Genomic DNA, 20390 nt, shown 5'->3' with positions numbered 1-20390 from the left:
CTGCTCCCCGCCGCCTCAGCGCGGGGCCTCCCCGGGCTCCCCTCAGCTCGGAGCCTGCCCCCGGTTCCCCCCCAGCTCTGACCACGGCCTCCCCCCCCCCGTGCCGAGCCTCCCAGGGCGTTATTTTTGGCCCGGCTCGGCCCGGCCCGGCCCCCCGCCGCCTCCCGCCGGCCCCGCTCCATTTCCGCCCCGATGGCGCTCGGCTGAGGCGGCCGGCGAGGAGGTAACGGGGAGGGGGGGGGGGGCTGTTTATGGGGTGTGTTTATGGGGTTGGGGCGCTCGCCCGGCCCCAATCCCGCTACCGGTGCTTCGGGACCCCCCTGCTCCTGTCCCCATAACCCCCCCGGGAGGAGGCAGCGCCGGCCGGGCCCCCCCCCCGCTCCTCCGCCGCGTTGGTGCCGCAGGGACCCCCCCCTTTCTTCACCCAGGGCCCTGCCGGCGTTTATAAGCCGTGGCGGCGTTGCTGAGCTTTATAAATTCCATGTAGGGCGTTTATAGGTTTATGTATTCCATTAATTTTCATTAAAGCTCTGTTAGATTCCACACCAGCGCTGACAGCAGGCTCAGGGACCGGACAGCGCCAACCCTCCGTAACGGGGTCAGGACGGACACGGTTTGGTAATGGGATCGAACTGCCCTGAGATGGGGGCCAGCCCTGCTTGTAGGGCTTGTGTCAGAGCAAAGGGCAGAGGAGAACCCACAGTGCTGGGGCTGGAAGCCTTGGGCCCGGCGGTAACCACTCAGCCCGTGCTTTCCCCGCTGGCATTCACAAAAAGCAGGAACGAGCTGAGGACATCCTGCTCCCGGTGCCCAAAAAAGAGAAACCAGTGAAAATTAGGGCTCGGGACAAGCGGTTGTGTATTCTGTAAAAGCCAACACCAAAAACCAAGGGCAGCAGCCTTTCAGGAGATTTTGGGTGTACACATGCACTGTACTACCTGCCCTGCAGCTCAGCCCCGGCTGACCCCACAGCAGTCCCACCCTGCCCCACTGTCCCTTATTACCCCCCTCCCCTCCTCAATCCTTTCCCTTTTAACATCTTTTTTTTCTTACTTTTCCTCAGCCAAAGCCTTTGGGACAGCATCAGGTCAGAACTAATCAGGGTGGGGTAGGAAAAAAAAAAAGTATTTGAAATTATGAGGAGTGAGTGGAGAAGAGGTAGACTTCAAGGCTTTGTGGGGTCTTTGGGTTGTGATATTGTGCTTTTTTTTTTTTTTTTTGGGTGAATGCTGCTGTTGGGGACCTTTGGACCTCGCAGTCGCATGCCGGCTGCAGTGCCCCAGCAGCACATGGCTGAGCTCTTTTCTCCTTGCAGCCCCTTCCTGCCCGTGAGTGAGCACCAGGCGGGAGCCAGCCATGACGAAGGAGGAAGACCTCCCCGACTGGAGCTCGTCCAAGGAGTTTTATGAAAAATATGAACCGAAGGAGGTTTTGGGCAGGTAAAGCTTGGTTTTAGCAAATTGCTGTTTTGCCCCTTCCAGTACCCAATAGCAGCAGCGTCCCACAGGAACCTGATCTGAACAGGGCCCGTGGAATCACAGGGTTAAAAATAGCAAAGAAACTTTTTGCATCAGCTCAAAATCTGTCCCACCAGGATGGCATAACAGAGTGAGATGCATTTGTGAAGGAAACACTGTGGTGCATCCCCAGAGTTGGGCTGGGCAGGAGGAAGAAGACACTGCCCCAGCTCAGGACCCTTTCTGGGAGCAGCATCACATCCCCAGGGTGGTGGGAGCCCAGGCCATGCTCACACCATCCCCCTGACAATTAGTAATTAGAAAGCAATTTGAGCCTGACCCTGCAACATCTCAGCATGCTAACAGGGAACAGAAATCACCCCATCTTTCCCGTGTTGTTCCTGGCAGGGGGGTGAGCAGTGTCGTCCGTCGGTGCATTCACAAAGCCACGAGGCAGGAGTATGCCGTGAAGATCATCGACATCACGGCGGGCAACATAACCCCCAAGGAGGTGCAGGAGCTGCGGGAAGCCACTGCCAAGGAGATCGACATCCTCCGGAAAGTCTCAGGCCACCCCAACGTCAGTGAGTTGAGGAAGAGTGTTTTTTGCTTCATTTATTTTTCAGGGTGTTCCCAGGAAGGGTTTGGGGATGAAATCCCCAGAAATCAAACCTCCACAGGCCCCATGGTCCTAGCAGGACATAGGGCACCTGCTCTGAGCAGCCTTTGCTCAACCTTTGCACACATGTGCCACCAGTGCCCAGGCCACCCCGGCTATCTCTCTCCTGCTCTCCCCCTCAAAACATTAACAAAGATCACCTCATTAACTTAATTACCAATTAGATCAGCAATTTTTAGCCCGTAATTGGAAAGGAAGATGCTATACATGGGGTATGTGGCAAGGAACATACCACACTGTGCTCACAGCCCCCGTCTTTCATTGCAGTCCAGCTGAAGGACAGCTACGAATCCAGCACCTTCTTCTTCTTGGTGTTTGACCTGTAAGTACCCTCTCGCCCAGCACCACCAGCTCCCTGAGCCCCAGCTGCCCCCATTTCTCCTAATTTTCACCCTGCAAACAGCCACCAACCTAAATTCTCCCCAGCACCTTATAACCCAGACAGGGTAAAGCGGGGGCGCGACCAGGGCTCATGTCAGGTAGAAAAGAGCCGGCTCACTTCAGCCTTGCCCCCGTTTCCCCTCCGTCAGCAGCTCAGGTTTCTCTGTAACCTTTGGTGGGAGCCCTCAGGCGTCCCTGGAGGTTATTTATATGCCCAGCAGGACCAGGGCTCGTGTGACGCCACGGCTCATGACAGCGGGGCGGTGCGATGGATGTCAGAGTGAGCTGGCACCAGGAGAGCCCTGTCTTGTCCTGCCCAAAGCCTGCCTGCTCTGGGCGCAGTATTTCCTCCTCTTGCTTGGCATTTTGTGACAATATCTAGTCCTTTTTAACCCTTTTTATTAATGTGTCAGCTTGTCATTTTGTGCAGTGGGTGCCCTGGGGCTGTTACAGGGCAACAAGCCCCAGGCAGTCCTCCCCAGGGGTTTGGGTCTGTTTTTCCCTCCCACACGCAGGATGAAGAGAGGGGAGCTCTTTGACTACCTCACTGAGAAAGTCACCTTAAGCGAGAAGGAAACCAGGTAAGGCTGAAAACCACGCTGCAAAAGCAGAGTACAGGTTCAAAGGAGAACCTTGCAGTGGGCGCAGCACCCATGAGCTAAATACCCCCCCAGGCTGTGTCCCCACACCTGGGTGTTGAGGTCTTTGGTCCCTGGCCCCATCCCCGGGTGCTGAGGGGCACTAGGGCTAGCAGAGGTGCTGTCACCCGTCCCCAGGAAGATCATGCGCGCGCTGCTGGAAGTGATCCAGTACCTCCACTCCATCGACATCGTCCACCGCGACCTGAAGCCGGAGAACATCCTCCTGGATGATGACATGAACATTAAGCTGACGGACTTCGGCTTCTCCTGCCAGCTGCGTGAGAATGAGAAGCTCAAAGGTAGGCGGTGTGGCGAGGTGGGTGTGATGCTGGGCTGGCCCAGCCACCCCATTAACATAGTGCCTGCGGTGAGCTGGTGGAGCCCCTCCAGCCCCAGTGACTCCAGTTCTCACTCTTTTCAATGACCATGTTCCTGCCCCTTAGGAAAACCATCCAATTTTTCCACTTCTTTTTTCTGTTGTCCAGTTGACCCACATCACCCCATTCATTAAGGTTGAACCCTCTCCTGCCCTGCAAAGAATCAAGCATCCAACAACGGGCATCACCCACCAGCACACCCACAGCTCTCCTCACTCGCATTTCATAATTCATTATAATTCACCAAGAAAAGTCACCAGCAAGGTGCACACGAGATGCAGTTGCTGCCATCACCATCACTGCAATGATCCCACCCAGATCCAGACACCCCTCGTTGTCTGTGGGTCACTAAGGGGATGCTCTCCCCTGTTTTGCAGAAATCTGTGGCACACCCGGCTACCTAGCCCCCGAAATCCTGCAGTGCTCCATGGATGATGAGCACCAGGGCTATGGGAAGGAAGTGGACATGTGAGTGAGATGCCTGCCCTCAGCCCCTGGGGTGCTTCTAAAGTGATCATAGTTTAGGGCACAGCAGGAGCTGCTCCTTGCTGGTCAGTGGCTGGGGACCAGCTGTAGGATTTGTGAGCTGAACGATGCACCAAAAAAAACACGGGGCTGGGCTGGCGAGCAGGGAGCTGTGGGAGCAGCAGCCTCTAGCTGTGCCTGTGTCCCCAGGGGAAGAGCCCAGAGCTGCGGGAGCCCAACAGGGGCTTTGCCACCCACGCTGGTGCCTTTGGGCTCAGGTCTGCAGTGCTCAGAGCTGCGACCAACCTCCTGAGACACACAGGGGCATTTCAGCCTCCTTTCAGCATAGCTACCTCCGTCACACCCCGTGGCAGGACATTTTGTGTGCCACAGCCTGAGCCAAAACTGCCCGGGCACCTCCAGCCTTGCTGGCACCTCCAGGTCCCTTCCCTAAAACAAAAACCAAGTAAGGTGCATGCCTCCAACTCAGCTTCCTCCTGCAGCATCAGGAGAGCAGCCCCACGCCACCACCATCTGCATGATTCAAAAACCTGCTGCTCCCTGTGACCCATTAGGGCTAACGAGCCCCAGCAGCAAGCTCAGCCCCCCTCGTCAGAACCAAGCAGAGCAGTTTCCTCCTGGTTTTCCAGGCTGCTGAGGCTGCTGTGTCCCCCTGGGTCCCCGCAGGTGGAGCACCGGGGTGATCATGTACACCCTGCTGGCTGGCTCGCCTCCCTTCTGGCACCGCAAGCAGATGCTGATGCTGCGGATGATCATGAACGGGGACTACCAGTTCGGCTCCCCAGAGTGGGACGACCGCTCTGACACCGTCAAGGACCTGGTGGGTGCTCAGGGACAGGAAAACCTGGGGTGGGAGCAGGTGTCTGGGACACCCCGGGTCGATCGGGTGCCCTCCCGCAGATCTCCCGGTTCCTGGTGGTGGACCCCCGGCAGCGGTACACGGCCAGCGAGGCGCTGGCACACCCCTTCTTCCAGCAGTACGACGTGGAAGAGGTTCGGCACTTCAGCCCCTTCAGGAAATTCAAGGTGAGGGTGCTGCTGGTGCACCTGGGAACTGGGGCATCCAACAACCCAGAGCCAGAGCCGGGGAGGTGAGCGGTGGGCTGGATTTCCTAGCTAAGCTGGGAGAAACCGGGCATTCAACAAGGCTGGTGGACCGAGGCTTTGGCAGGACACAGCAGCCAGGTTGGAGATGCTTCTCTGAGCACCGTTTCACTTTCTGGTACTTCCTAAGGGCTTTTTCACAGAGGGAGGGGTAAATAAAAAGAGAAGAGAGAAAAACCTGCCTCAAAAAAATTACTTTCAAGGGGAAATCAGTGAGCCTGACTTCACACAGATGCATCAAATGATGCAGAGTGATAAAAGAGCAATTCTTTCCCCTCTCCTATAGCTAATCATTAGGACTATGTTATCACGTTAGGGTAAATATTAGGGTAGTGCAAAGAGTGTCCAAAATGACATTAGATGAAATGTGATCTTAACATCAAGACTGTGTCAGCCCTGAACAGTTGGAGAAAGCTTGTAACACTCAAACAGAGCTAAATAACAGTGCAGGAGCTGGGCTCCCTCCCGACTCCCCTTTGCAATAGCAGCAATTTGGGGCACATTAGCCCCAGTCCAGTCCCTGTCTTGGACCTGATCAGCAATTTGCCTGTTCCCCTCGTGCTGCAGGTGATCTGCCTGACCGTCCTGGCATCCGTCCGCATTTACTACCAGTACCGCATGGTCAAGGCGGTGACGCGGGAGCTGGTGGTGCGGGACCCGTACGCCCTGAAGCCCGTCCGCAAGCTGATCGACGCCTGCGCCTTCAGGACCTACCGGCACTGGGTGAAGAAGGGGGAGGCGCAGAACAGAGCCGCTCTCTTCGAGAACACCTGCAAGGCTGTTTTGCTCACCCTGGCAGCGGAGGAAGAGCTGTTTTGATCACAGCGCCTCTGCTGCATAAGCTGGTGGGTTTGCTCAGAGTTAAGGCAAATAAAATGTTTCAAAACCCACCAGTGATTTCTTGTACTTTTTCTTAAAAATACTGCTGGCCTTGAGTTATGTGCAAACAGCTGTCAAGGCTGTGGTTTGCCGTGGGGGTATATTCCACTCTGAGTTTCTTCCAAAATCACTGTAAGGGACCACTTTGGAGAAACCAAATGGGGCTGGGGGTCAGAGGCAGCCCGCAGCACATTTGTAGACCTCGTGTGCTGGTTATAACATCCAAGCCAGGTTACTGACTTGTGTCATCCACACACTTGGGAACAGACACATGTGGCTCTGTCACAAAGGGACAGTAAAGGTGCCTCACTTTGCCTGGGAAGGCTCAGGGCTGTACGGAGCTGGGATTTCCTGGGGAGATGGGCACTGATGTACGCCACCCTGCCAGGGACGTGTCCCCACTGCTTCCTCTGCAGTGGCTGACAGGGACCTGGCACAGAAGGGAGTGAGCACTGGGCAGGCAGGCAGCAGTGCTGGGCTGGAATGAGAGCAGCTCTGAGGCAGCCCTGAGCACCGGGGTCACGTATGTACACCCCTCTGCTTGTCTGAAACACCCGCTAAGAGGAGAGCTGTGATGTCCACAACACCCAGAGGACAACGGAGACAGAACACCCTGCCTGCCATTCCCAATCACCACTGAGTGCCCAGACACCCCTGCACAGAAATGAGTGCTGAAAGTACTTATTTTTAATTTTTAAAACTGCCTGGGTTAAATGAAAGGGATTTCTGGGGATTACTGTTTATCTCCACAGGAGAAAATGTCTACAGTCTTTCCACGTGACCTCTTCAGAGCTCAGGTTTGGTCCTGCTCTTCTTAGCGGTGTGATCTGGGATGTCAGCAGCGCAGCGGAAGCTGAGGTTATCGGATGCTGAATCTGGTGTGTTCCCCATTCTTAGAAGGAAAAAAGACATCCAGAGTTAGGGATCCTTCATAGTTAGTGCTTAAATCATTGAATATGACCCTGTGTAACAGGCTACAGATATCTTCCACTTACCTGAATAATTTCTAGAAAAGCATTTAACAATAAATTCTTGATGGAAATTAAAAAAAAATAATAAAATAATTGAGAAGCAATAGGAATGTGTTTACAACAGTAAAATTTTATCAGTATCTGCAGTGCGTTTTCCTAAATGCTTCTCAGAAAAACTGAGTAGGAACAAATATCTTCTAAAATAACACCCCTTCTTGCACTGCCAAGGAAGAAATCATTGCTCGGGCACTGCACGGACCTACCTGGTGGTAACACGAGCTTTATGATTTGCAGACCCATCTGCAGTGTCAATCCAAGAGGCCCCTCTCAGGACGTGCATCTTCTGAGCACGCTGCCTCGAGCGTCCTGGTGCCAGGTACTCTGATGCAGTCCACTCCCAAGTGTTCCCCAGCAGATCGTAGAGCCCTGAGACACAAGTGGTTTTACACAAGGATTACAGGAGCACATCTGCAGGGGCTGCAAAAACACTTTGGTGTATGGGAAAGGGGTGCAACATTTAAATCATCACTGGAAAAGTGTGGTTTAGCAGTGAGACTAGGAACCAGAAGCTCGTTACTGTATTGCTAACTAACTGCAGGTGGGCCTCCAACAAACCTCTCATCTTAAATGTCTCATCATTTTCCATCTGCAGGAGGGAATGGCATCTGCTGCCCCCCAGTGTGCCTGGGATTTTCAGATAAATCACACGGCAGTGCAAAATAACTGTTGGTTAAGATCAAGGGATGGTTTGGTGCAGTGAAGTGCAGCAGGTGTACATCGGCCAGCTGCGGTAACAACCGTCAATGCTTTTGCTGTACTCATTCCACCAAGATGCTTATGTGATTCCATTTCACATTTGAAACTTCTACAACTACGGGATTTTATACTTAGTGTTAAATGGATGTTAGGAAGCAGATGTCACCCCAAAAGCACAGCCAGGATGAACACCGTACCATAGTTGTTCTGAGGTGAGAACGCTGCCACTGGTGACACCCCGTGATAACCATCTTCCGCTGTGTCAACCCTCGGGAAATCACCCTATGTGAAAAAAGATCACGCTGAGTAAAGAGCCACTGCAGAGGAAAAGCTTTTTTTCTTAAAACAAACAAAAACTTGTTACACTCAAATAATGGAAACAACTCTCCATTGCAAATTAACTCGATATGGCATTTGTGTCCAAGAAAGCAAACCACTCATCTAAAGTTCACCTGATGGGAAAAAAAAACACCACATGCTTTTCAAAAACTTGATGTATGAGTTTTGGGGAGAACTGAAGTCCCAGCTTCCCAGGGAAGCTAGGCTGAGTCTGTTCTCTCTAACAGTATTTCAGAGCACCCCTCAGAGCTGATCTTCAGGACCTCGCAGGTAGGTCTGTATTGCTTCCCAGGAGCACGCTCTGACAGCTACACATACGCTGCATTCAAGTTAAATGCCATCAGAATAGCTCAGCTGAGATGGGGTGATTTGTAGGATTCTTACCTGCCAGAGGTTTGTACGGTTTGGCTGAAACTTATTTCCCCAGGGATACAGCCTTTCTGTCAAGGAAGAAGAGACCAGTTACTCCATGAGTCAGCCCAGCACTGGATTGACTATTTTTAACCAGGATTTTGTGACTGTCCTTCTCCTTAAGCCACTGCTTATTCCACTCCCAGGCTGAAAAAGGTCATTCAGCCCCCTAGAGTAACCTGTGAAAACATCTCTGTATTGAGATGCCTAAGCCTTCATAGATCTAATAGAATAAAAATTGCTTGATGACTTTATGTGGGTTTGGGAAAAAGTCCCAGCCTATCCTACGTACGCTCCAGTCCTCCCCGTGCAGCAAACTCCCACTCCTCCTCAGCAGGGAGCCTCTTCCCCTTCCACTCGCAGAACGCCCGCGCGTCGTTCCAGCTCACGTGCAGCACCGGGTGATCCAGCCTGTCCTTGATGCTGGAGCCAGGACCTGCAGGCTGGGAAGCATTAGATTGAACAGATCTTAACTGATTTAAATGTTTTTCAATGACAACAACAAAAAAAGAAATAGAAGACAGACCAGACCAGGGTTAGGAACCTGTGTAAATTAAGCAGAGGTGTTTTTTTTTTCCCCTGTTCAGTCAGCAAGGCTCAGCATGTGCATGCTCCCAGCAGAGCTTGGCTGTGGCCCTGCAGGGAGTGGACTTACCATGCCTGATTTTTGCTCACCTGTCGCCAGAAAGCCTTCTCGATTGGCAGCCACCAAGGGGCAGACTGGGAAAAGAAACAACACCAGATTAAAGCTATACTGGTGATCCCCTCCCCAGCACCATGCACACTTAATTTGTTCTACAGCACTAGGTGTAAAGCAGAGCATGTGTTAGTCTGGAAATGGTTAAATGCTGTGGTTTGATCCAGGTTATCACAGGCATTTTAATATTGCTTTTCAACAGAGTAGAAAATCTGCTTTTAAAAGTAAAAACAGATCAAGAAGTCTGTGGTATTCATTCTTTCTGTTGTAAGATTGGATTAATAAAGTCATTGGAAACATACTTTGCTCTCTCCCAGCTCGCTGGAAGATCTAGAGAGCCAAGTTTGGCAGCATTTGGAGAGGATGTAAACAGAAGAGCCCTTAAATCAACCCAGGCTCAATCCTGCTATTCAGTTTCAAAAGCAAAACAAGCCTTGAGGAAGGCCAGACTGAGCTGTAGCTGTTACTCAGCAGAAAAGCAATACGTACTGCAATCAGCAAGGTTCTGCCCTCACAGGTTTTGTGCTTACAACAAGGAGGTCAGACAGGAACATGAGCAGAACCTCCATCATCATCATTACTGAGTCATCCCCAGGGGCATCACCCACCTACTGAAACCTCTCAAATTCCAGGTGGGATTCAGATTTACCTCCAGTTTTTGGGTGACTTTTTTTTTCATCTCTTCCGATACGAAATCCTCAAAGACAAAGCTCCAGCCAAATGCTTCTGCTTCTGTTTTGAATTTCTTTTCTCTAACAAACTCCCTGGCATAAACACAACATGCTCAGGCATCTGGGTAAGAGGTCACAACTCACACCAGCAAATACCACGAGCTGCACATGCAACAAGCCCAGACCAATGCAAACGTACGGGAGCTAAAGACACCCCAATCTGCAGGGAGTCCCAGTTCCTCACTGGCACAGCTCTGATGGGTTTGACAGATAAGGATTTAAATGGTCAGATTTCAATCCCTTCACAGGTCTGATGGTTAGGTTTAACATTATGTAGGTGAACTCATAATTCACCCTGCTCTGTCACAAAATGCAATTGCACCAATTAAAAATCCCTGCCACTAAAAGCTGCAGCTCCTATATTAGTTAAATGCCCCCAAAATGCAATAAATGTGACATGCTGAAAAACCTCCCCCTGCCTCTGTCCCATTCTTTTCTTCATTGTTTTAAGGATGGATTTTTACTATATGCTGCTGTGCAGCTGCTGGTGTCTGGAAAATATGGCTCTTCTTAACCAACAAGGGCTCAGCTGGGCAAGTAAAGGCATTTCCCCCAGTACGTTCACCAGTGCTTTCAACGAGAACTTCTATAAAGTCCATGCAGGAGTGGATCCAGTATTTACAAAGGGAAACTGAAATCTGAAATAGCACAGCCCTATTAGTTAAGATAGAGAAGCACATTACATTTGCAAGCTACAGCAGTAAGATCCTTCAGCCTGCACCTGTAACAGTGATTTATTAGTGACACCTATTTTTTGTGCTAATGGAACTGCTAGGAGCGTGCAAGCGTTGCCTTCCAGACCCCAGAAGAGGCTTCCAGACCCCACAAGACCCAGCACCAAGAGCCACGTCCTGCTGGCACCTCCCCACAGACTAAACAGATCCAAAACTTTGTCTTACCTGAAATCCCTGTTTGTGACGGGATATTTGTCAATAGCAAACGGCTTCACAGTCACCTCCCTGACAGGCCCTTCTTCATTTCTGTTCTCCGGGGAATTGGATCCCATCTGAAACGTCCCACCGGGGAGCTGCACCATGTTTTCATCTTTTCCATATGCTAAAAGAGTGAAGTAATTCAGTACAAGAACATTAACTTGTAAATATGAATGCACAGGACAGGATACTGTAACTGCCATAAAGTCACTTTATATACAGGAGAATATGGTGCAAGATAATAAGTGGCTACAATTAGCACATATATATGTATATTTTTAAATAAGCTATATTTTAAGGTCTCACTTTCAGCATTTCTCTTGGGAAAGGAACAGCTTTTGTCAGGACAAATCAGCAAACCCCTTAAACTAATCCATTGCTGCATTTGAAGAAAGGGAACCTGTGCAGCGAAGTGATATCAAAGCATCCCTGCGAGGCAGACAGATAAACAAGAGCAGCACAAGCTCCCTAACTCACCGAGCAGGGCTCGGCTGCAGCCCAACACGCAGCAGCACACTACAAGCGTGAGGCGCATCTCCCCGGGAGCAGTGCCAAGTGGCAGCAGCAGCGGGTACAGTGCAAAAAGAAAAAGCGAGACGGCAGCGGAACCAAAAGGCTTTGACCCAGAAGTGCTCCAGGCTCAGGGAAGTGTTTCCGGGAGGGGACGCACTTCCCTGTGCCTGCACGCTGCTGCGCACGCTGCATGCCAGACCTGTTGCACCCACTGAGCAGATGCTTTTCCTTTCAGAAAGGAAAAAAAAAAAAAAAGGGATACTTTCATACCACGTTGATCGCTCAGAGGTTGCAATTTCACCTCCACACGTGCAAAGCCTCCAGCTAGCAGGGCCACCGATAAAACCAGCACTTGAGCATGCTTTTCATGCAAGTTTTGTTTTAAAAAGGGTGCTCATTTGCCAGCCACCCAGCTGTGACAGGGGGGGTGAAATAAGCCCTCTATCAGTTCTACAAGATGTCAACCACTTTCAGGCCTACTCTAGGACACAGCCTCAACCTCAGGGTACCTGCCCTGGGAGCCATTCCAGGCAGTTTTCCCCTTTCCAGCCACCCACAAAGATCCCAAGGAACCAGTGACAGCTCTGAGAAAGCACCAGAGATCTTAACACTTGTGCACACACTGCATTCATCCCCTCGTAACCCAACTTCACTCTTCCTTCTGGCAAACACGGAAGAGGTTTGCTTTTTAGATGCATCCCACTTGACAGATACTCCTGTCTGGTAATGACAAAGAGGAGGATGAGGATTTGGCAAAATCACCTTAGGACTGCAGTAGGCTGTTTCTCTCCCATTAATTACCCGCTCAATGCGGTTTTCATCCAGAATTCTGCCTAGATCTGGTGTAGTGTTAGCAGTCCATGAACTTACCTGCAGCATGAAAATGGTAAAAAGCTACCAGTGTTACGGCAAGGACGCCACCTCAACACACGCCCCCAGCCATTCTGGAGCACATTAACTAAGAGTTTTGTGACCAAAACTGTGATCCAGCTCTGTCATGTAGCACAAAAATCCCATTTAAACCCACATCCCTCCAAAAGCAGTATCCTGAGCAGTATTTTCACAACTCTGAGACCTATTAATCACTGTCACAGCAACTACTGGAATTGATAACGAGGCCCAGCACACAGAGCCAGGAAACAAATCAAAGCTGATAGTCCAGCGCTGTTCACAATGGTGGTAGAAGTTCAAAGCCTTTGGCCACAGAATGCAAGGTTTTCAATAACTGACACCCAGAAAGCACAGAACATAACAGTTTATTGGGTAAAAAGGACAGCAACTTCAGTTGTACACTTCAGAGAAGTCAAAAATAAATAACTGATTTTTAGAACCGAATATTGTAATAGTTGCTAACATTTTGAGTGGCCACGTTTACCAAAGAGTGCTGCTTGTTACAGCAGAGTGACTTCCGTTGCTGGGAAAATCCACCTTGGCTAAGAAAAGAGCACCTTCGGGTGGATTTCCTGAAGAGATCTCATGGGGCACTACTGGGGCTGACCTCCATCCCTGCCAGTTCAGCCTTTAAGAGACGACATTCCTGCTCGCATGATTTCATCCACCAAGAGGATGTTGCTAGCAATCACCGTGCTAGAAATATGAAATAAATATCGTTAGAGTATCTGCTTCAACACGAAGACAACCCAGTTTTACTTCTGCCCTTCAAAGCCCCTTACTCTACATGGGAACCCTTGGTTCCACATTACTCTATCAATTTCAACCATCAAACACCCCTTGCTAATTCAAGTGAAAGCAGTAACACTTACCATGAATGAAGCAGTTGCTTTTTGACATTGTAGTTATCCCAGATTCCAGCTGCTGCAGCTACCATAGGCTCACCTAGAAAAGAGGCAGAACAAGCTAATTAACCAGCTTACACCATTCAAGGCAGGACTCTCTGCAGTTTAACACTTGGTATTACTTGCCACGTGTAACAGAACACGTGTAAGTATTACAAGCAAGCAAGGCTGACTGTGGCAACAGCACAGTAGCCAAGGCATTCTGCAGAGCTTTTCATGAAATGAAGTCTGGCTTTCTGCAGTAAAAGCAATTTTTTGCTTTATGGACCTGAGCCACGAGAGGCCTTTACCTCTTAGGAACACTTCTGTCATTCAGAAGCAACTGTTTTGCTGCTTTGTATTAACTGCCACATTGATTTTACCAGAGCATCTCATTAACTTTAGTTCTTACCAGTGTTCAAATCAACTCCAGTGAGCTGCCCTGATTCTGCGTGTTCTGTCTGCACCTTCACTAGTGTTTCCTGGGGATCGTAACCAGAGTTCTGAGCGAGAACCTTTGAGAAGGAAAACATCATTTCACGTTAATCTAAAGAGACCTGCAGAAAACACGATGGATCTCAGTGTGCTTTAAAGCCCCATCACTCCAGAGTTCCTTATACCTTAGGAATGATGAGCAGAGCATCAGCAAAAGCTTGAACTCCAAGCTGGGCTCTTCCTTTGACATTAGGTTTATGCTTAACAAGTGCGTTAGCTACTGCCACTTCCAGCGCACCTGCTCCTGGAACCACACACCCTGCAAGGGAAAGCACTAACATTGAGACTTCACAAGCACCTACTCCAATCTGAACAGTTAATTTTACCTCAAAGTTGGTGAATTTTGTGTGAGTCACTAGACAGAGCAGAGACTTACCATCCTCAATAGCGTTTTTAACAGCACGCAGACCATCTCTTACTGCATCCTTGATTTGTGTCAGCGTGTGCTTATTCGGTCCCCTGATCAACAGGGTAACGGAGCGGGGGTTGTCACACTTCTCAATAAAGGTGTACTTCTCTTCACCCTGTAAGCAAGGTTAGGCATTCATATCATATGTATTGAGCAAATGTACACATTATAAAAAACCTGAGCAGACACTTCCAGTTCTGAACTAAGAGCACTCCAAGAAGAAATAAGAAGCAGAACCTAAGCAGAAAGAACTTAGCATTCTACAACCTTATTTCCATGTTCTCAATTTTACAGGAATGAAATGCATAATATAGAAATAACAATAGGAAAAGGCACTATGGCAAGAGCAAGCATCCAGGTAGATGTTCACACAGAAGTGACACTAGGATCTGAAATCCCACCAGCCTTTGTTCATATTCCAATGCAGCTCTTAAAACATGAAGAGAGTTCCACGCAGTCACATCAGTACACAAGAAAACGGTGTCAAGTGCTATCAGCAGACATATTTAATGCAGCTTCAACTACAAGCATAGCTGTACATACCAGTGTGTACTCATAGACGAGGCCTGCATGGCCCAGGCAGTCAGGGGTGAGATCCTCCACAGAGTTCATAGCAGTACCGCCACATGCCAGGGTCAGTCTGGAAGAATTCAGTTACAGCTTAGCAGTTGTTTTGTATTACGTAAAATCTGAAGTCACCACTATGGATAAAGGTATTTCAGCATGCAGAATACTATAGTTACTAGGCTTGCAACAGTTTTCCTTTTACGTAAAAGCAGCTCTTCATAAGCAGTAAGCTTGTAAAATTAAGCCTCTTCAACAGGTGAAGCACACTGATAGCTCCAATTTGTGTGACACGCCATGTGCTGAGCTGACAGTTCCATGGTTTGTACAAAAAAAAAAAATTCTCTCGTAAGAACCAGTCAGACCAAAGCACACTTTTTAGTGACAGTCCTTAAAAGGTGGATTCAAGCCAGACCTAACTCACTAAATGAGTCTGCAACAAGTTATTTACCCATTCCTTCCCCAGGAACCAACCTTTCCATGTTCCTCCTTTTAGCTCTGCGCAAAGCAACTATTCCTTCTTTTGCAAGTGCATCCAAGGAAAATGGGTCAATTCCCTAGAAACAAAGAAAGCGACCATCAGGATAAGGAAAAAAAAAAAAATCTCTCGGTCTGACATTAATCATTAAGTTCTTCTTCAGGGCTCAAAGATAATCTCAAGCAGGAACTGCGTGCATATATCCACAAGCACATCAACCTGGATTTAGTTATTTGTGTCTGAAGAACCGTACAAAATCAAGCAGTGCGTAGCTTGCCAAGAAAGCCCACATTTCAAGTTATTCTTTCTACTTCGTTATATCATTCATCTCACCTTCTGGTTGATCACAACAAATCCTTTATCTGAATCACCACAGACTCTTCTTTTCAAGTCTATGATTTTGTTCACTCTGTCTTCAATGAACTTTCTTTCTGCTTTTACTAGCTTCTCTCTCTCTTCTGCACTTTTGTAGAAGAATCCAGAGCTCACTTCTCTGGAGGGGAAAAAAAAAAAGGCAGTAAGAAAATTAGCCATCCTCTATGCTGTAGAAATAATTTTTTAAAAGCAATATTCTAAAAGTTAGTACGCAGATCTAATCTCAGTTGCTAACTTCCCTTTTCCAGAGAAGGGCTGCAGAGGAACACTACCTCTTCCATTCCACCTTTCACACTACCTTCCTTGCTCTAGAAGAGAGCCTGTGCAATCTTTTTGCCACTTTTTTAAACACACCTTAAAAGAAGTTATAAAAGACAGAAGTATTTCTGCTCATCTTGCTGCTGGGTACTTACGTTTTCTCGTATTCTAGAGACACGTTGCAAGTAAGAATATAGGCATCTTCCACTCTTTTCTTCATGTCAGGATGGCGAGCACCATGATCCAAAACCAGCCCCCTAATCAGCCTGAAAGATGAGAAAGCATTTTGTGTGCCAACGTACACATAGAGGAGATGAGCACCTCATGGAGGTGCAGACTAGGGAGTTAACTAACAGCAAAACAGGTTCAGAATGAATTGTCTGTGTGGTTTTGTAAGGAGTAAATATCGATCATGTATCCCACTTCCAAGGGCATGCCCATTCGCATATGGAAAGCACACCAATCAGAATGTAAAGAGGGAATTTATTCTGGCATAGTGTCTGACTGCAGTAGCTATTGAGAAAAGCTAGTGCAGAATTCATCCATGCCACTGACATAAACATAGGAGCCTACAGAATAAACAACTGGATGACTACAACCGTTTCCATGTACTGAATGCTATTTTTCACTTGCAATAAACAGGCATTTAAGAAAAAAAGGTATAGATCAAAAGCAAACAACTGTGTCCACCCATAGCAAAGCACAAGTCTGAAACAGTGCCACCTTTTGCTATCCAAACATCTTTTGTCAGGGAATCAAGTTCAGTTACTGGGAGATTTCTGCTCTCTAGATGATCCCCAGCTGAACTCTCCATTTCTGCCTTTCTTTCATTCCCTTCCTAGTGACTTTCCCAGCTGTAGGTTTAAAACACACAAGTTCTTCTTTTTAAAAGAAAACAAAGACCCCAGGCTGCTCAAACATCAGGACACCATTAAAATCCTCAGAGATGCTTCTTACTTACGCTGTGTCAGTTTCTGACTTGTGCTTCATCTCCATAATCTCTACCATATGAAGGTCAATAGGCTCATCTTGTTTTCTGACTGCCAAAACAGAATCTACTACAGCCTGGAATAGGGAGGAGAAAAGAAAATCCCCAGAAGGGCCATTAATCTTTCCAAGTGCAAGTTTGCACCCTCCTATCCACCCTTTGCCCAAGAAATAACCACAGCAGCTTAAAACCTGGACCTCTTTGCATGAAAAGGGGCTGAAAATACATGTACTACTTGCCTCTGTTAGGATGTCAGCAAGTTCAGTGTGAACTTTAGTCCGGAGGGATGTTCTGGCAACATCTATAAGGGTCTCCCTGTCCATTTCCTTAGTCACTTTGACCTGCTCCAAGACTTCAAGTGCTTTTTCCTTTGCAATCTCAAATCCTTCTGCTACTATTCTAGGGTGCAAGCCCTAGGGTGCAGGAGAAGAAGGGAAATCATTAGACAACAGTAAGATAAGAAAGTATTTTCCCACAAGTAGAACCTGTGGTTTCAACTCTCATGTAACATCAGAACACAGGGTACATGCATGCTACAGGGACAATAAAATGTTCTGTCCTTCTGAATACATATAAAAGGAATGCCAGTCCTTCTAATGCAGAGGAAAAGCACAGATTACTCTAGCACAGAATTAAAACCAAGGGAACTACAAAGCACACTTGGGTGTTCACTGTGCAACATAGATGTATTCTGCAACTTACACTCCCCCAAATACCTATAATCAGAGAGCATCATCTTGTACATGCAGTAACTGTTTTAATTCAAACAAAACAACCAGACATAAAAGCGTGTATCAAGCGCAACCTTATAAAATCCTCCTGTATTCCCAATAAGCAGTTTGGAACAAGTCTCCGGTCCTCCTCTGTAGCTTATCTCCATTTTACAAATTCATTTTAAGTAGAAAACGTATTTGTTTCCATGTTTGATTTATGAGCATTAAGCACACAACACAGAAGCTGAACAGTATTAAGTGAAGCTTTTCACTTGCACACCTACAAGAGATGCACTAAACACGTACCTCAGAAATATAGAGATCTGCCTGCTTTAGGAGCTCACCAATGATCAAGACGTTCGAGGTGGTGCCATCCCCAGTGATGTCATCTTGTGCTGTTGCTACTTTTGCTATCAAGGAGGCTGTGGGGTGTTGTATTTGCTAAACAAAAGTAAGAAGTTGAACTGTAAGCCTTACCATAATGGTAGAGAAAGCAAGTGATCTGAAATTAGCTCAGTAGTTTATTAAGTTAATAGGCAATGTTTTAATTATTCCTGTCAATTTACCTTGTTTCAACATACAATTCCAGTAAGTAACAATAAAAATCATATTTGGACAGTAGATTTCTTGAATTAATCAGCACAGCACAGTCTTTTTTCCCCCTGAAGACCCAACAAGTCTCTGGTGACCACCTTTTGGGTGGCCCTGTGTGGAGCAAAAGTTGCACTCAATGATCCTTGCAGATCCTTTCCAACTTCGGATATTCTGTGATCTACACAGAACAATGGTGCATGCTGTTAGCCCCAGCTAGTCCTCAGCTATGAACAGGGCTTCACTTGACAGAGCCCTTTTCTCCTTTAGCAACCAAGGTGCACCAAGACATCTGGACTGTTAGGTGCACTAAAAACGGTTTAGAACTAATTTAATTCTCTGCATGATCAATGCTGTACAAACCCTAACTGGTTTATTATTTGACAGTTGCTTTATTTACTCCTGTAAAACTGAAGACCAACATTCAGTCAGTTTGTTTCTCATCAGTTCCTCTGATGAGCAGTGCACCGGTGTTCCAGCTATGAAGATGGATGGAGAATTATTGCTGCCTGCCCAAAGTTCACAACCACCACACGTGACTGCAGGGTACTTACACGAGTCAGCCTTTCAATTTAAGGAACACATGCAGCACTTAGCATCTCCAACCACTGAATGAAGATTATTTTAGCATAGGTTGGAGCCTGTGAACCTACAGAACAGCATCAGTATTTGAGGAGACTGGTGCTGGGTACTGGAGGTACTGGGACCAACGGCTGCTGTAGAGCCAGGGGCAGGGTGGCGCCAGCTCTGCATAACATGCCCCATGGAGCTGGAGTGGGCTGCACTTTCAAGCTCCCTTCGGGCCTCATGTTACATCAACCCCACCCACCTCTCAACTTTAAACATTTTTCCAAATCACACAGTTACGAAGCACTCTGGTGCAACCGACCTTAGTACAATAAAATTATGCATTTCCTAAATAAAATATAGGGTAAGAAAAACGTTTATATTATTTAACTCGTTCATACTTCTTTTAAATGGGAACTGCCACATCAGCATGCCAACTTCATTCAACACCTACCAAACTGCACTTACTATCTCTTACACTCTTCCCAAAGAGTATCTCCCTCCCAAAACACGGGGCCAAACACCCCAGAACCACACACGGGAGGCAGCAACGGACACACTCCCCTTTACCCAGGCGATGGGGAGGAGAACAGGCCCAGGCTCCCAGCCCTCCCCCCCTCCCTACTCACCATTTCCTGCAGCAGCACGTTGCCATCTTTGGTCAGCTTGATGTCTCCGGCGCCTGAAACCAGCCTGTGGGCGATACCAGGAGGGGGTAAGCATGAGCAGGACCCCCCCAACAGTCCCACACCCCGCCTCCCTCCCCCTTTCCCCTCACGCTTCCCCTCAGGCCCCAAATGCTGAGGCGCACGGCGGGTAGGCCGCGGCCTCCTCCCTCCCCCATCCCCAACGGGGCTCCCTCACATCTTCATGGTGCCCTTGGGGCCCAGGTTGGTCCTCAGCACGTCCTGCAGCCCGCGGGCCGCGCTGATGTTCACGGACAGCGCCGCCTGGGCGCGAGCCACCTCAGCTTTGGGGTTGAGCGCCTTCACCGCCATGGCCGCTGCCGCTCCCCTCAGCGCCGCGCCGCGCACTGGGCGGGAACGCCCCCGGCCGCGCCTCCCCGCCCGCCCCTTCTAGAACACTCCGGCGGCCGCGCGTCCCCATTGGTCCGTGGGCGCCAGAGCCGCGCTGCTATTGGCTGAAGGGCCTGTCGGTCTGACGGGCAGCTCCCGCCTACCGTCTCTCCCCTCATGAGGTGCTGAGGGGAGCGGGGCCATGAGGGAATGGCGGGGAGGGGGGACATGGCATGGCATGGCTCGGCTCATGCTTAACAGTGAATGTATAAACGAGGTCTTTGATCGGGCCGGGGTGCTCGCTCGTCAATCCCACCCACTCATGTGATAGACACCCCCCAGGGCAGGTTCACAGAACCGTGAGAATAAATAATTAAACCTGCCCATTTAACCTTAGATCAAGCAGATTAATAGTTAAGCGGCATGGATTAATAATCGAAGTGGGTCTTGGTAAAATACCAGAGATGAGGTTAATCAAAAGTTTCTTAACAGAAGGTGCTGTGTGGGCCCACCAAGTCCAGTGGCTTCTCAGTGGGATCTTGCCAGTCACCACAGCACAGCCCTGCTCACTGCCGTGGCTTTTCACTTCACAGGTCTTAGGAACTATGGGGAAAAAATATCCCCAGGCAATGCTGAGGTGTCCCGTGAGACCTGTGCAAGAAAAAATACTGTTAAAATCAAGACAACCTCAATGGGATACTGGCAGTGTTTGGCCAATGTGGCCAGTGAGGGCCCAGTCCTTGAGGCTGCACAACATACACATCTTGGTGGCTTTCAGCTCCACAAAGGATGAAGATGGGGAATTTC

The 20390-nt window shown here is 48.7% G+C and overlaps 3 protein-coding genes across 3 annotated transcripts; 1 reads left to right on the top strand and 2 right to left on the bottom strand.

Moving 5' to 3' along the window:
* Positions 1-83: 83 nt before the first annotated feature.
* PHKG1 (phosphorylase kinase catalytic subunit gamma 1) lies at positions 84-6015 on the top strand. The gene is made up of 10 exons (XM_082776048.1): positions 84-223; positions 1316-1439; positions 1866-2041; positions 2404-2458; positions 3033-3098; positions 3294-3457; positions 3913-4003; positions 4688-4841; positions 4922-5047; positions 5693-6015. Exons 2-10 carry the CDS (start codon positions 1357-1359, stop codon positions 5942-5944), a joined length of 1167 nt encoding a protein of 388 aa, XP_082632174.1. The 5' UTR covers positions 84-223; positions 1316-1356; the 3' UTR covers positions 5945-6015.
* A 665-nt stretch (positions 6016-6680) lies between these two features.
* On the bottom strand, positions 6681-11561 carry SUMF2 (sulfatase modifying factor 2). Its single transcript, XM_082776484.1, has 9 exons — positions 11319-11561; positions 10809-10965; positions 9828-9942; positions 9157-9201; positions 8774-8924; positions 8455-8510; positions 7929-8013; positions 7239-7401; positions 6681-6896 (listed from the first exon to the last, which is right to left on the bottom strand). The coding sequence occupies exons 1-9, from the start codon at positions 11374-11376 to the stop codon at positions 6791-6793; spliced, it is 936 nt and encodes a 311-aa protein (XP_082632610.1). The 5' UTR covers positions 11377-11561; the 3' UTR covers positions 6681-6790.
* Positions 11562-12594: 1033 nt separating this feature from the next.
* Positions 12595-19599, bottom strand: CCT6A (chaperonin containing TCP1 subunit 6A). The gene is made up of 14 exons (XM_082776155.1): positions 19432-19599; positions 19197-19260; positions 17716-17850; positions 16936-17109; positions 16670-16773; positions 15864-15974; positions 15409-15568; positions 15072-15154; positions 14577-14673; positions 14001-14148; positions 13750-13883; positions 13542-13644; positions 13118-13190; positions 12595-12941 (listed from the first exon to the last, which is right to left on the bottom strand). Exons 1-14 carry the CDS (start codon positions 19563-19565, stop codon positions 12869-12871), a joined length of 1593 nt encoding a protein of 530 aa, XP_082632281.1. The 5' UTR covers positions 19566-19599; the 3' UTR covers positions 12595-12868.
* Positions 19600-20390: the final 791 nt, after the last annotated feature.

Source organism: Aythya marila, assembly GCF_965140915.1.
Source record: "Aythya marila genome assembly, chromosome: 20".
Classification (NCBI taxonomy): Eukaryota; Metazoa; Chordata; class Aves; order Anseriformes; family Anatidae; genus Aythya; species Aythya marila.
This window is presented reverse-complemented; position numbering and strand designations above follow the sequence as displayed.